The sequence below is a fragment of the Eretmochelys imbricata genome, chromosome 2 (assembly GCF_965152235.1).
Source record: "Eretmochelys imbricata isolate rEreImb1 chromosome 2, rEreImb1.hap1, whole genome shotgun sequence".
Classification (NCBI taxonomy): domain Eukaryota; kingdom Metazoa; phylum Chordata; order Testudines; family Cheloniidae; genus Eretmochelys; species Eretmochelys imbricata.
In genome coordinates this window covers 178917836-178931856 of record NC_135573.1, presented here as the reverse complement: position 1 = coordinate 178931856, position 14021 = coordinate 178917836, and the positions used below count along the sequence as shown (strand labels likewise).

The 14021-nt window shown below is 38.6% G+C and overlaps 1 protein-coding gene across 1 annotated transcript in view; it reads right to left on the bottom strand.

Moving 5' to 3' along the window:
- Window positions 1–1252: 1252 nt before the first annotated feature.
- Window positions 1253–14021, bottom strand: part of LOC144260165 (uncharacterized) — a 78026-nt gene continuing 65257 nt past the window's right edge. Inside the window, exons 8-11 of the mRNA XM_077808722.1 lie at window positions 11446–11532; window positions 4390–4695; window positions 3149–3220; window positions 1253–1932 (exon numbers count right to left, since the gene is read on the bottom strand). Of these exons, the coding sequence (XP_077664848.1) occupies window positions 1790–1932; window positions 3149–3220; window positions 4390–4695; window positions 11446–11532 (608 nt within the window). The 3' untranslated portion in view covers window positions 1253–1789. The remainder of the gene's footprint in view (window positions 1933–3148; window positions 3221–4389; window positions 4696–11445; window positions 11533–14021) is intronic.

Below are 14021 nucleotides of genomic sequence, written 5' to 3'. Positions count from 1 at the left end.
AACCTCATCAGATTTCTTTTGGCCCAATCCTCCAATTTGTCTAGGTCCCTCTGTATCCTATCCCTCCCCTCCAGCGTATCTACCACTCCTCCCAGTTTAGTATCATCCGCAAATTTGCTGAGAGTGCAATCCACACCATCCTCCAGATCATTTATGAAGATATTGAATAAAACCAGCCCCAGGACCAACCCTTGGGGCACTCCACTTGATACCGGCTGCCAACTAGACATGGAGCCATTGATCACTACCCGTTGAGCCCGACAATCTAGCCAGCTTTCTACCCACCTTATAGTGCATTCATCCAGCCCATACTTCCTTAACTTGCTGACAAGAATACTGTGGGAGACCGTGTCAAAAGCTTTGCTAAAGTCAAGAAACAATACATCCACTGCTTTCCCTTCATCCACAGAACCAGTAATCTCATCATAAAAGGCGATTAGATTAGTCAGGCATGACCTTCCCTTGGTGAATCCATGCTGACTGTTCCTGATCACTTTCCTCTCATGCAAGTGCTTCAGGATTGATTCTTTGAGGACCTGCTCCATGATTTTTCCGGGGACTGAGGTGAGGCTGACTGGCCTGTAGTTCCCAGGATACTCCTTCTTCCCTTTTTTAAAGATTGGCACTACATTAGCCTTTTTCCAGTCATCCAGGACTTCCCCCGTTCGCCACGAGTTTTCAAAGATAATGGCCAATGGCTCTGCAATCACAGCCGCCAATTCCTTCAGCACTCTCGGATGCAACTCGTCCGGCCCCATGGACTTGTGCATGTGCATATTGCTGTGTATAGGCATGGATGTGGGGGAGGATAGGAGCTGAAGGGGAGGGGTGGATATGAGAGACCTGGATATGAGAGGGGGACAGAGACAGGTTTGGGGCTGAAGGGAGGAGGCATGGTCTAGTGCTTAGTGCTAGCCTGGGACCTGGGAGACACGGGTTTAATTCTGTCTTCTGCCACAGGCTTTCCATGTGGCTTTGGGCAAGTCACTTAGTCTCTACAGATTTCAGTTCTCCATCTGTAATATCGGCATAATAGTGCTTCCTTATCTCACAGCAGTGTTGTGTGGATAAATGCATTAGAGATTGTGAGGCATTCAGATACTACTGTGGTAAAAGCTAGATAAATATGTTACATGGTTGGGTGCAGGGGATGAAAGAAATGGGTCTCTGACCACTATGGAATCCTCCCTTGCAGTTCCTAAAATTGATTTCCTTGAAAGAAATAAATACTGGACAGAATTCTGCAATGCTGAATTTTATTTAAAATAGATTAATGTTTCAGTTAAAAAAATTAGTCATATTTCAGAAGCCTGTTTTTGTTTTATAAAGCAAATAAGTGTACTTAGTAGAAAGAAATAACAAATAAATTTAAGTTCTAGATTAATACTCCACACGTGCAAATATTTATGGGACGAGTTTTCCCATTGACTTTACTGAATGCAGTTGGCCTTTCCACAACAAAATGTTCTTTGCAGGATAAGGGCCTAAGAGACTGGTTCTGCACTACTTTGTGATGCAAAATTCCTATTGAAATCAAGGAGTGTAGCCTCAGCCCTTGAAGTTCCACAGTTACAAAATTAAAATAATAAAATAGGAAGTATGGTCACATATAAAACTGTTCGCTCTCAAGCAGAAGAAGCCATCTGTGCTAATTAGAGAAATAGCCAACCAAATCAAATTGAAATGCATGTCTTAATATTTAGAGCAAGGTGTTTCTTATGACAGGCTTATGGCAAAGGAAAGTAAATTTCAGACACAAATGCTGACGTTGGAAGTTGTAAGGAGAAGTTTAAGGTTTCTTTCCCCGGTGCTTGATTGGACTTTGCATCCTGTAGATGAAGAAGAGTACGATGACGTAGTACATGGTGCTTTTCAGGAGTAGGACAATGTATATTAAATACGCCGTCCTGTGCATGAAACTGTCTGTAATATCTACAACAAAATACAACAACAAGAAGAACAACAAGTTGTTAATTTTGCATATTCTATAGCCACAAAGAAAAATAACTATAAAATCATGTGTGATAGCATAAGGTATACATGGTATTTGATTGCCGTAATTATACCACCTAATCAGACTATGCATAAATCAATATCTGATTGTGTCCTCTAAAGAGGTCTATGTTCTGATCAGACATTCCCATGGTATGGTAGAGCTGAGAGAAACAAAGAGGCACTCTCAGGGCTGGCATCGTTGGTGTCTGCTAAGGAGTAAGCAGAATGCTAGTGCTTCTTATAAATAGGCTGTTGCCACGATTTTATGCCAAAATTTTCAGACCTGGGTGTCTCCGTTTGTTCTGAGTCTGCATCTAAGCAGCTGATCAATCAAGTGGTCTGATTTTCAGAAGTACTGAAATTACACTGAAATCAGTTGGGTCTTCAAGCTTTCAGCACCTTTACGCCCCATTTGAAAAGTTTGGCTTTGAATACTTTTTGTAATTTAACATGTTAAATATTAGATTAAGGACCAGTGGCACATGTAGTTTAAAGAACAATGACCCATGAGGCATGTTAACAAAGAATAACAAGTCCCACCAAAACATATATTTCAGCAGGACTTCTACAGCATGTAACCTGAGCTGCCCGTGGGGATTAGGTTTTGGACCCTTTTGGTAACCCACAGCACATGTTAACTTACAGCGACAGGTGCCGACTTTCTCCTTTCCCGGTGGGTGATCCACCCCACTTCACTGCTTCCCCTAAGGTCCCACCCTGGCTCCGCCTCTTCTCCTCCCTGCTCTTCCCCCTTCCCCATGGCCCAGCATCTACCCTACCTCTTCCCCCCATGATCTGCCCCCTCCCCTGAGCGCACCCTGCCCTCACCCCACCTCTACCTCCCCCCCTCTCCGGCCCCTCCCCCCAATGCCTCCCACCTGCTGCCAAGCAGCTGATCGGCTGGGCCCACCAAACGGCTGATCGGCAGGTGGCTGGTGGGCACTCGGCACCCACTATTTTTTGTCCATGGGTGCTCCAGCCCCGGAGCACCCGCAGAGTCGGGGCCTATGCTTACAGCAGTGTTCCACATCTAGAGTAATTATGTTTGGACATTTTAAAAAGAGAGAATATTTTCATTTTTGTCTTAACCATGTCAAATGGTGCTTAATTCTTAACTGTATTGTATAGAAAATGAGAATTGGGACAGAATTACCTGTGGAAAGCGTGGTGCCGTTTTCAGGTTTGTTGATACAACCTTCTGTGGTTTGAGACACTACGGGGGTGTCTGAAAGGATAAAAGCATAACATGTAAAGAGGACTTTAATTGTCAAATGGGATTCTTGTTGAAAATGAAGGCATACTTTTCTTGATAGAAGTTCAAAGAGAAAGATGGTGAAAGTATTATAACTACAGTGACTCAAATATGAAAAGTTTATATTTTAAAAAATGAGCACCGAGATTCTATCCACAGAATAAATGCTCAGTAACACATAACTGATTTGCAAAGCCAACTAGAGCTAAAACAGGGAAAAATGCATATGCTCAGGTAGTGCAGAGCCCTGTGCCTGTTAGGAGCCCGCTTGAAATCTTTGGCATTTGCATGGGAGCGAGAGTCTGGACTAGCAGATCTGATTGTAGGGTCTACACATTGGCTTTTCTGTGTATGCAAGTTTTTGTTTATGTCGAGCCAGATGCATTTTGTCCCGCCAAATTACTCAGTTGAGTTTGCCCCTTTGCAATGTGTATGTATACTAGGGGGATAAAAACCTGGCTGCCTGATTTTGTCTCGAGCTTGAGGCAGCCTGAGATTGTTGGCATTCTGGGTAGTGGTAATGTTGCCTATTAGCTGTACAAGAGACAGAAGAAAATAATCCTGATGAGGATACAGTCTAAGGCCCATCTCTTAGGTATTTTTGATGTGCAAGAGGGGGATGGTCAATAAACCCCTTTTTTCCATTACTTTTGAAAGAAGTACATTTTTATCTGCTGCAATTAATTTATTTTATCTCAGATAAGAACCAAACAGAAATTACTTCTTTTAATTCAAGAGAAAAGGGATTATGTTTTTGATTTTGTTTTGTGTAATTCTTCTGGTCTGTTTTAATAAGCTAGGTGCTGTGTGTGTTATTACTTTTGTTGCAATATGTATCCCTTGTTCAAAACCAAACACTGTAGGCCAGGTCCGTGACTGGTGTAAATCTACAGAGCTTCATTCACTTCAGTGGAGTTTTGCTGTTTTGCACTAGCTGAGGATCTCAGCCAACATTTTCATTCATTATAGAAAGATTTTAAACTGGGGGAGAGGAGCCAAAACTGAGCTTTTGATGGAGAAGCTTCAGCTTATGGAGAGCGCAAATGCTTTTAGGAACAGTAATAGATTTTATTCTTTTATTGTAAAGAAACAGTGAACTCTCTAAATATGTCTAGAACTAGTTTTAATAATATAGTATATACCTGGAGATTCAATTGGGCGAGAACCTTCTTTGCTTTCATGTTGATATTTGCAACGATAATTCTTGTTGCTATTTTTAACTACGGTCAGCCAGCTGCTCATTGAGTATGATTGTTGATTGGCATCAGGGTCCCAAATTTCCTCATGCACTGCATTTTCCTCTGCACTCTTCGTGCCGTCTTCCCAAGTCACCTTAATAACATTTGGGTAAAAATCCTGAATGAGGCACATGTATGATACTTTCCCATCTTGTTCAGAAGAAGGAGGCAGGACCTGAATCATGCTGACATTAAGTCTTGCTTTTATGTCTGGATTCATTTTGGAGAGAGAAATGAATTTGTTAGGAATTAAGTAAATTCAGAATTGCATTATACATTGCATACTTTGCTTTTGAAACAATAAAGAAAGAATTCACAGATTTGAAAGCGGAAGAGAGGCAATTTCATTTCTTGCATCCAATTCCTCCAGATTGCACTCAAGCACACAATCTTAACTCTGAGTTCAGCATGAGAACTATACCTCGTTGCCAAATGTATTTTAACTACTTTATGTCTATAATATATTGTTACTGCCTATTAAATTCTGAAGATAGGAGTAAATTGTCCACTTATGAGTTAGAGCTTTAGGGAGTTAGAATTGCAGAAGTTTACATGCTTGAATTGAATGCAGGTTTTTGTGGAACACTAGAATCTGTGAGAGTGCCTACTAACTTAGCTTCCAAACACAAAATATATTAAACACTTGTTGAATGAATGCTGAGTAGATCTTTATGTTCTGGTTCATTTCAAAATATTTGTGACTTTGAAAATCTCCCCTTTATTTACCCAAAATTTGTGTATAAAAGACACCGTGATAATGAGAGGAAGGGTACAGCTACACTGCAATAAAAGACCTGCGGCATGACCACAACTGGCCCAAGTCTCCTGATTCTGACTTGCAGGGCTGGGGTTGTGCTGCTAAAAATTGCAGTGTAGATGTTTAGGCTTGAGCTGGAGCGCAAGCTCTGAAACCCAGCAACGGAGGTGGCCTAAGAGCCCAGGCTCCAGTCAGAGCATGAATGTCTGCGCCGCAGTTTTTAGCACCAAAGCCTGAGCCCCACGAGCCCAAGTCAATTGACGCAGGCTCAGAGACTTGGTGTAACGGGATTTTTATTACAGTGTAGATGTATCTGAAGCGGAGGATATTAAAGATTCCACAAACCTTTTAATAAGGCCTCTTTTTAAAAATCACTAGAATATACTATCAGGAGATTAATTTGCCCTGAACTAACTGTGTATACTATTTAAGAACCTGGGTTAGCACCTTTAAAATGAGAGTTAGAAAAGTAATCTTTAAGCCTTTTCCACACTAAGAAACGGAACCATTTTGAAATTTTTTTTTATCAATTATTCACCTTAAAATGATATAAGAACACACAAGATGTATTCTATTGTAGACCCGGCCGATACAACTTCGGGGGAAATGTTGCTGAATGCTGTTTTGGGAAATTACAGTAAATATCTTAACATGTATCCCTCAATGACAAATATCAATTCCAAAATTAGCAAGGATGATGCATCCTGAAATGTCTTTGTTCATGTATTTGGCCAATGTATTGGAACGTTATGCTTAAGGCTCAACACCTCTGAAAATCACGCCACTTAAATGCCCCAATAAGTATTTAGGAGCCTAACTTTAGTCAACCACTTCTGAAAATCTTGACTCTGAAGAATTATTAACAATGGAACTCTCAACAGAACTCAGCGATCAAATCTGAGGAATAGAGAGAATGTTGCTGCTCGTGTCCAAATCCCGAAACTGATGAGCAAAGTGCCAATAAGTGAGCTTCTGCTGTATCTCCTGAATTATTTTTAAATAATTCTGCCACAGTATTAAATTTGTCACTCTTGGAATAGAGCTGATCAAAAAAAATTGCAAAAAAATCACTTCATGAAATTTATAAAATTGCTGCCTGCTATAAATGGATAAAACAGAACCAAAATATTTTTATTAAAAGTCTGAACTAGAAAGGATAAAAATATTATTTGATCCCCGAATTTGTGCAAGCGCCTGAAATCATAAATACTGAAGTAGACCAAAAAAGACAGTATAATTAAAAGGAATCGTAAAAGGCCAGTAGGCTTGGGGATTGGTTATATTCCTATTGAAGTCTCAATGACAAAGAAGAGAGATACTTTGAGATGCATATTTTAGCAACCTAAATGTAGCTGGCCCTATGGATCATTATGCAACAAGGGCCAAATCCTAGTTCGACTTTCTAAAGCACGTGTTGCGTAGAGTCTCGCTGATATAGACAGGCTACAAAATATGTTGGGCCAAATTCTCGACAGAGCAGCGGTAGAGTTGTACTGATATAATGAGAGGAGAATTTGATTCAGACTATAGAATATCTTCCTTCATATTGCTTGTGTTTGTTGTTGAGAACAATCACTGATTTAATTGTTGCAAAATTTGGAAAATTCCGTGTCTTATGACAACAGTATATCAATATGTTGGGGAAGAAACCCGCTGTACCATGCAGTGTGCCTAAATTAGTCCAGAACTGACAGGGACTCTGATCCTGAGGTACTGAGTTGCCTCAACTCCCATCAAAGTCAGTGGCAGATCAGAACCTCTCAGGACTGGGCTCACAATGCATGTTACAGGCTCAATTCTATACTTATTAAAATATAGGGAATTTTGATGCTGGATCAGACCCTTTTTATTCCTGCACCCCTGCACTCTTTTGGGATGGCATTTATGTTTTAGTATGAATTTGAATTGATTTTGTGCAATAGAAAATTACAATACTAATCTAAAATGCTCATGTCAGTAATCACATATACAGTATTCACAAATATTGGCTCTCTTGATTCCAGTGCTCATCCTTTCTCCCTAATCTTTCACCTTCCCCTACGCCCTGAACAAGAGAGGAAAAAAATTAGGATGAAATCCGGGCTCAATCCTAGTCAATTGCAAAACTCCCATTGACATCAACGGTGCTGGGATTTCACTCCTAACATCTTACATCTCCTGACTAATACATACTTGTGATATGGGAGGCTAAATCCTGGTCACCACACTAAGCAGAGGAAAGGGGGTTTCTCTAAGAAAGCTACATGTTGGACAGGAAGATTAAATCTTTCCCCCATCCTAGCTAGAGCATCATAGCCCAGGAGCTTAAGTAATGTCCATGCAGTTGCCCACCCACTGAACAGGCATTTTGGCCAGTTGATCTCACTAGTCACAGACCCACTAGCCATTCCATGCCCTCACCACTCACCTATCCCTGATCCCCACAGTTCTTTGGTGCACAGGGGTACCCTAGTATAGTCTCTTTGGCTTGCCCCTCCCACAGAGAATGGAACTATGGATGTTCTCCTGGTCTGGGGTATTGACCCCTACACAAGAGAACAGCCCAGCTTTGACTCAGGATTAGTAAAAAAACCCTCTATATCAATAATTGTCAATGTGATCATTCATCTGTTTTACTCTGAATTCTGTACATTAACCTCACATTTAGATAGTAAAGACATTCATTCTTCTACTGTAGATTGCATATCACGTTTCCATTGTCTGTTATCCTTTTTGAATAAATTGTGCTCTGCAGTCTCTAATTTTATATTATCACAAGTAACATTTTCTCTACGCTACCATAGAACTTACTTGAAACAATGAGCTTTGTGCCAGATCCGAAGACTTTGAAATAACTGTTGTCACTGTGTTCATGTGCTTTGCAAAAACTCGTGGGCCAGATCTTCAGCTTCTGGAAATCAAAGGCGCTCCATTGAGGATCTGGCCCACAGAGCTTCCATATGGCCCAATATAGCTTCATATAATTTGATGTGTAATTGTGAACAGAAGTTGATAGAATCACTTTAATATACGAGACTTGTGATTTAAATGGCTTTTCCTTACAAAATGGCAAATGCTTGATCCTGTGTTCCTCTGACACCCCCAAACTAAAGTGAATTTAGTGCTTGTGAAAGGTGCCATGTTGACAGCACTGGAAACTACCTATATTGAAAATACTTCAGCATTCTAGAGTGTGCTGTCCCGTTCTTAATAATGTTGTTGTAAATTGTGATGGGTGATTTTTGACCATTACTGGAGAATCTTTTATTTCATGCTGGATTTCTCACCTGGTCCTAACAATGCATTTGAAATCTGTTTGCAAAGGTCACCTTTAAAGGATGAGATGGTAAATTATTCTTAATATCCCTTAAATTCTTGGTATTTCTGCTAAAAGTGCCAGCAACAGTGCCTATCGTGATAAAGTTTTTTCAGGTGGACACCTGTCCTCTGAATATTCTTTGCTCACAACTGCACATCACTTTCTGCCATAAGTTTGGATTTGGTCTTTTAGGGCCAGTGGGGTTTGGATCAGATACTTATATATTTTTTTCTATAAAGAGTTTGTTATATTCAGTCGGTAATGTCAAAAATCAATTCCTAGAACTGTTTCAAAAGGCAGCAAACCACTTTAAACCAACCTTAGACTACTTGAGAATCTTATCAAAAAAATATCAGTAATAGTAGCTCCTTTGTACTTTATAACTAATCTGCACTGATCACTCTGTTCTTAATGCACTCTGTTTTGCCAAATCCCAAGTAAGTTCCATCATATAATGGACAACCTTTTAATAAGCATGCTAAATATTTTTGCATTTATTTCTTTCACAAAACTTAATGTAAAGTTTTGGTGAATTTTTTTTTCTTATTTTAAATAAAATGACTAAGTACTTGTGAAAGTTGTCAGATAGCATTGTAGACTGAATCCCTTCTTCATGGAATAGATACAACACAGGCAGGGACAGGGGAAACTTCTTCACACCATCCCACCGAGCCATGTCAGTTTTGTCCTGGAAGGACAACCTCTAGAGATGAGAGGGAACAGTTTAGTCTCCACATTCAATTCAGTCTTTGGCTTCTGCACTGAGCCTGCCATTAGTACCAGGTTTTTTCTAGAATATTACGTTCAGAAGAATCCAGTTATATCATTTTAATGTTAACGTCTTCAGTGATGACTAGATGCACTTCAATGGATACAATAAGAGAAGCACCATTATTCCTATGTCATGCTTGTTGACAGCGCCAAGCTTGGTTCTGTTTCCAAATCTTTTTACTCATCTATTCCACGAAGCAAGAATTCTGAAGAATTCTGGTAGGTCCTGACCCTGTTTTCACTTACACTGGTGTAAATCTGGAGTAGCTCCATTTTGAATGAATAAATGGAGGAAGTCAGTTTAAAAAGAGGAATAACTAGTCTGAGAGCAAAATCAGGACTGCTAACTACATATGACTTTAAAAGCAATTTCTGCTTCTTCAGTATACTTGTGAATAATTTTGTCCCTGCTAAGAAGTACGGTTATACAACATGGGTAAAATCCTGGCCCCAAAGTCATTGCCATTGAGTTCTGTGGAGTCAAATTCAGCCCTGGGCACAAATGGCCACAATTTCATTTGAATATTACTTAGAATTGTGCAAGGGTCTGAATTTCTCCCTGATCTTAGGTGTTTTTTTTTTCAAGAACTTACTTAGACAATATTTGATATTTCTCTTTGAGAAGATATTTTGTTACTAAAATATTTTATTGTATCCTACAAGTTTAATACACTGATAAATCAAGTGAGCAATCTTAGCTCTCATGCTGTAATAAATAATCTACACATATCACAGACATGGTTCTCCATTCCTTACACAGTCAAAACAGCTGGTAAAGCTATGGAAGTTTTGCCTGTCAAAGAATGCAGGATCTTATACAGGTAAGAGGATTTAGGAAAACTGTCCATTGTAAATATAATGCTAACCAAATTGTATCTACATTCTTAATACCATACAATATTCACTTAAAGCAACATGCTGATCCTGAACTGATATTTTTAGAATTAATTATGACCATGTATTTATTTTAATTGGGTAATCACATACACAATATTCACAAATATTGGCTCTCTTGATTTCAGTGCACATTCTTTCTCCCAAACCTTTCACCTGCCCCTACGAGCTTAACAAGAGAGAAAAAAATTAGGATGAAATCCAGGCTCCAACGTAGACAATATAATTGTAAGGTTTTGTTTTTTTTATATAATTTAAGTTGATACACCATGACTAGTGAACTATGTGCTTTGAGCACAGATGCTAGAATATGTTCAACTTAAATGACCCTGTCCCACATCACCAGGATAACTAGGTGGTACTAAGGTAAACTTGATTGTGAATTGAGCTTTAAAATAGACTGACCGTTCTAGTTGATTTATATAAATGTGCAGAGCATGATTCTGAGAGAGTAAGGACCTGATTTTCCTTTGTCCTGTGTTTGTGCAGTCAGTTATTCCAATGCAAACTGGGTGTAACATGCAACTTAATCAGAATGGTAGCATTTCCCATTGACTTTTCATGAGCGTAAATGGCTTACAAGAGAAAGGCAAAGAAGACTCAGACCCCAAGTATATATTGTGAAACACTATTAAGAAACTTGGAAGCGTCAGTTTGCCTGTAATGCCAAGGTACTTCACACAAGACCATAATCTCTTGGGCCGAATTATTTTGCTTATACTGGTGTAACTGCAAGAATTCAGCTATGAAGATACTGACTACTTCAGAGATTGCTTCTTTTGTTTTAATTGAGAAGCATGATGTTGCTTCTTTCAGAGTTGTTTAATTTTATGCATGTTAAAGAATTTGAGTAATATCAAAGCTAAGATACATTTTTGCAATTGGACCAAGGACCAGCATCCTTATGGCGGCACATACTCTGAAAAATGACATTTAACAGCTGATCTTTAGAAATATTAATTAACTTGAAAAAATCTACTTTAAATTTATCAGTAAAAATTGCAGGTTTGCTCTGGGATTGAAAAGTTGATGTATTTGGGATCAGATCCTACGAGGTGCTAACAACCCTAACTTGCACTGAAGTCTACAGGAACTGATGGTATTTAGCACCTCATATTAAGTGCTCACTACTTCACAAGATCAAGCATAAAATTGTTGACCTTACCTATGATAAAAATATTTTTAATGATCACAATAAGCCTCTTTATCTTTGCATTACTGTAATTACCATATAACTTACCTGTTACAATGACCTTGGTACCAGAGCCAAATACTTTGAAAATATAGCCACTAGAAGTATCACAGTGAGCAAATCCTTTGCAAAATACTGTACAGATCTAGTATCTTTATATTGACGAACCAGTAGTTGTAGCTTTAAAAAAAAATCCGATTTGCTATTTAAATTGCTTTCTGGCCTTGCAATAAAATAGTAAATAAGGAGAGGTTTCAGAGTAGCACCCGTGTTAGTCTGTATTCGCAAAAAGAAAAGGAGTTCTTGTGGTACCTTAGAGACTAACCAATTTATTTGATCATAAGCTTTCGTGAGCTACAGCTCACTTCATCGGATGCAACTTCATCCGATGAAGTGAGCTGTAGCTCACGAGAGCTTATGATCAGATAAATTTGTTAGTCTCTAAGGTGCCACAAGTACTCCTTTTCTTTTTGTAAATAAGGAGAGTGCATGTAAAATAATGTGAAAACTGTGGAGGCAATTTTCAAATGGGTAAAAGACACTTAGACATCTAACTATCGTTCCTGGGCACCTGCGTGCCTTTGAAAATCTGCCCCTAAAATAAATCTGATAAAACATGGTTAAGATTGGGCATGTCAAATAAGTTGTGGAAAGGAACAAATTACTTTTTACATTAGGGTCCACATGCTCACCTGCATATTGCCACCATTCCACCATTGTGCTCCTAATGATAAAGATAGATAGAGGGTAGAATATAGCTCTTAAATTAGGTATATTCATGACAATTATTTTGGCTAACTTCTGCCATTTGGTGTAAACAGAAATATTCCCCAACAGAAAACATTTGCTCGTCAGAAATATTTGTTTGTCTCAGGGACTAGGCACCCAGCAAGGTCTATTTAGCAGTATCTAGAGGGAAGAATAAGCTTAATTAAAGACCCAGAATTCTTTCAATCCCATTAAATCCAAACACGGATAAAACATTTTAATAATTGGAAATCATCTTTAAAAAATTGAGAATCATATTATTGGATCAATTATCGTATTTCATTAAAAGGATTACTCTATCATGTATGCCTTGTGTTTATGTAAAAAATAAACAAGATTTACTGTATTTTGGCCTTGATTTGGCCTTTAATTAAGTGCCTGCTTAAATACATTGCTGAATATGAATGGAAACATGCTTAAGTGCCTTCCTGAACTGGAGCTTTTTTTAGGAAAGAAAACACAATTGCATTAAGTTATTACGAATATAAAGGTACCTTTTAATGCTACCTAATGGGCAGATCCTCCAAGTGCTGACCATCCTCAACTCCTATTTAAATGAATGATCATTAAAGAAGCTCAACAACTCATATGATGGGGTGCTAAATATACGGTATTGTATAAAAACCATAAGTTCTACATTTCACATTTACTGCTAACATTGGGTGGTTCCACTTCAGAATATTTTTGCATAATCATCTCACAGTGTGACAATACTAAACAAGTTCTCCAAACAGTTTACATCATTCTCATTGATTACGCAAGTGTAACTGGTTCGTTCTGAATTAGAGAGACTACTATGGGTGATGTTCTGACCCCAGTGAAATCAATTGGAGTTTTGCCCTTGCCTTTAGTGGAAGCAGGATTTCACCCAGTATATTTATGAATAACTTGATTTTGTCCTGGATAACGAGCATGGAAAACATCTTGAGAAACTTACTTGAAATCACCGACTTGGTGCCCGAGCCAAAGAACTTTACTCTGTATTCAAATCATTGAAATCCTATACAAAAACAAATGAATTATCAAGTTATGAATTTTAACATACTAAAATTCTGAAGTTCATATTTTTAATTGAGTGCCCACAATCTAAACAAGGCTTGCTGTCGGCCACTTAATTGTGTGAGTGTTAAATTCCTGTGCCTTCTTCTACCAAAAATGTTTTTCTCCTTGACATATATCACAGCAGGGCAAATGGAGTGGGGTGAATTCCTGGTTACCACACACTTTCATTAATTTCAGTGGATGAGCAGGATTTAGTCCTGTGATCTCCAATGTGCCTGGATAGGAAGGGTGATCTTGTGATTAAAGCACCAGAGTGGGACTCAGGAGATTTGCCTTTTTTTCTGGCTCTCCCTCTCTGCCCTTTGTCAAATCACAATCTCTGTACTTCACTTTACATTTCAACATGCTCTTAACATATAATTTAGAAAATGACATCTCCTAGACAATGTCATTATAAATACTGTTGTGTACTGAACATAAACTAGCACTTATATTATTGATTGGACTGTTTCTGTAGCTTTAATCTGATAAAGAATATTGTACACAAAAGGGAAAAGATACTTTCAGTAAAACCACTTACTGAGAACCTGAAGACTGTTGCACCTCAGGCAATTTTCCTCCGTTAATCATTGTACACTGATATAGTCCTAACAATAACAAACTTTTTAAGAATCCCACACCTGCTAAATTGAAACCTGTGCTGTGAATTTTACACTTGCTGGCGTTTGGACTCTTTCAATGGAGTTGCACGAGAAATGAACTTAGCCCAATATTTTAAATGTAAAACTCTACATTTCCCTCCTTCCCGATTCTTAACAGCTATTCAGTAAATATTCCAGCCTTTTACTCTTGTA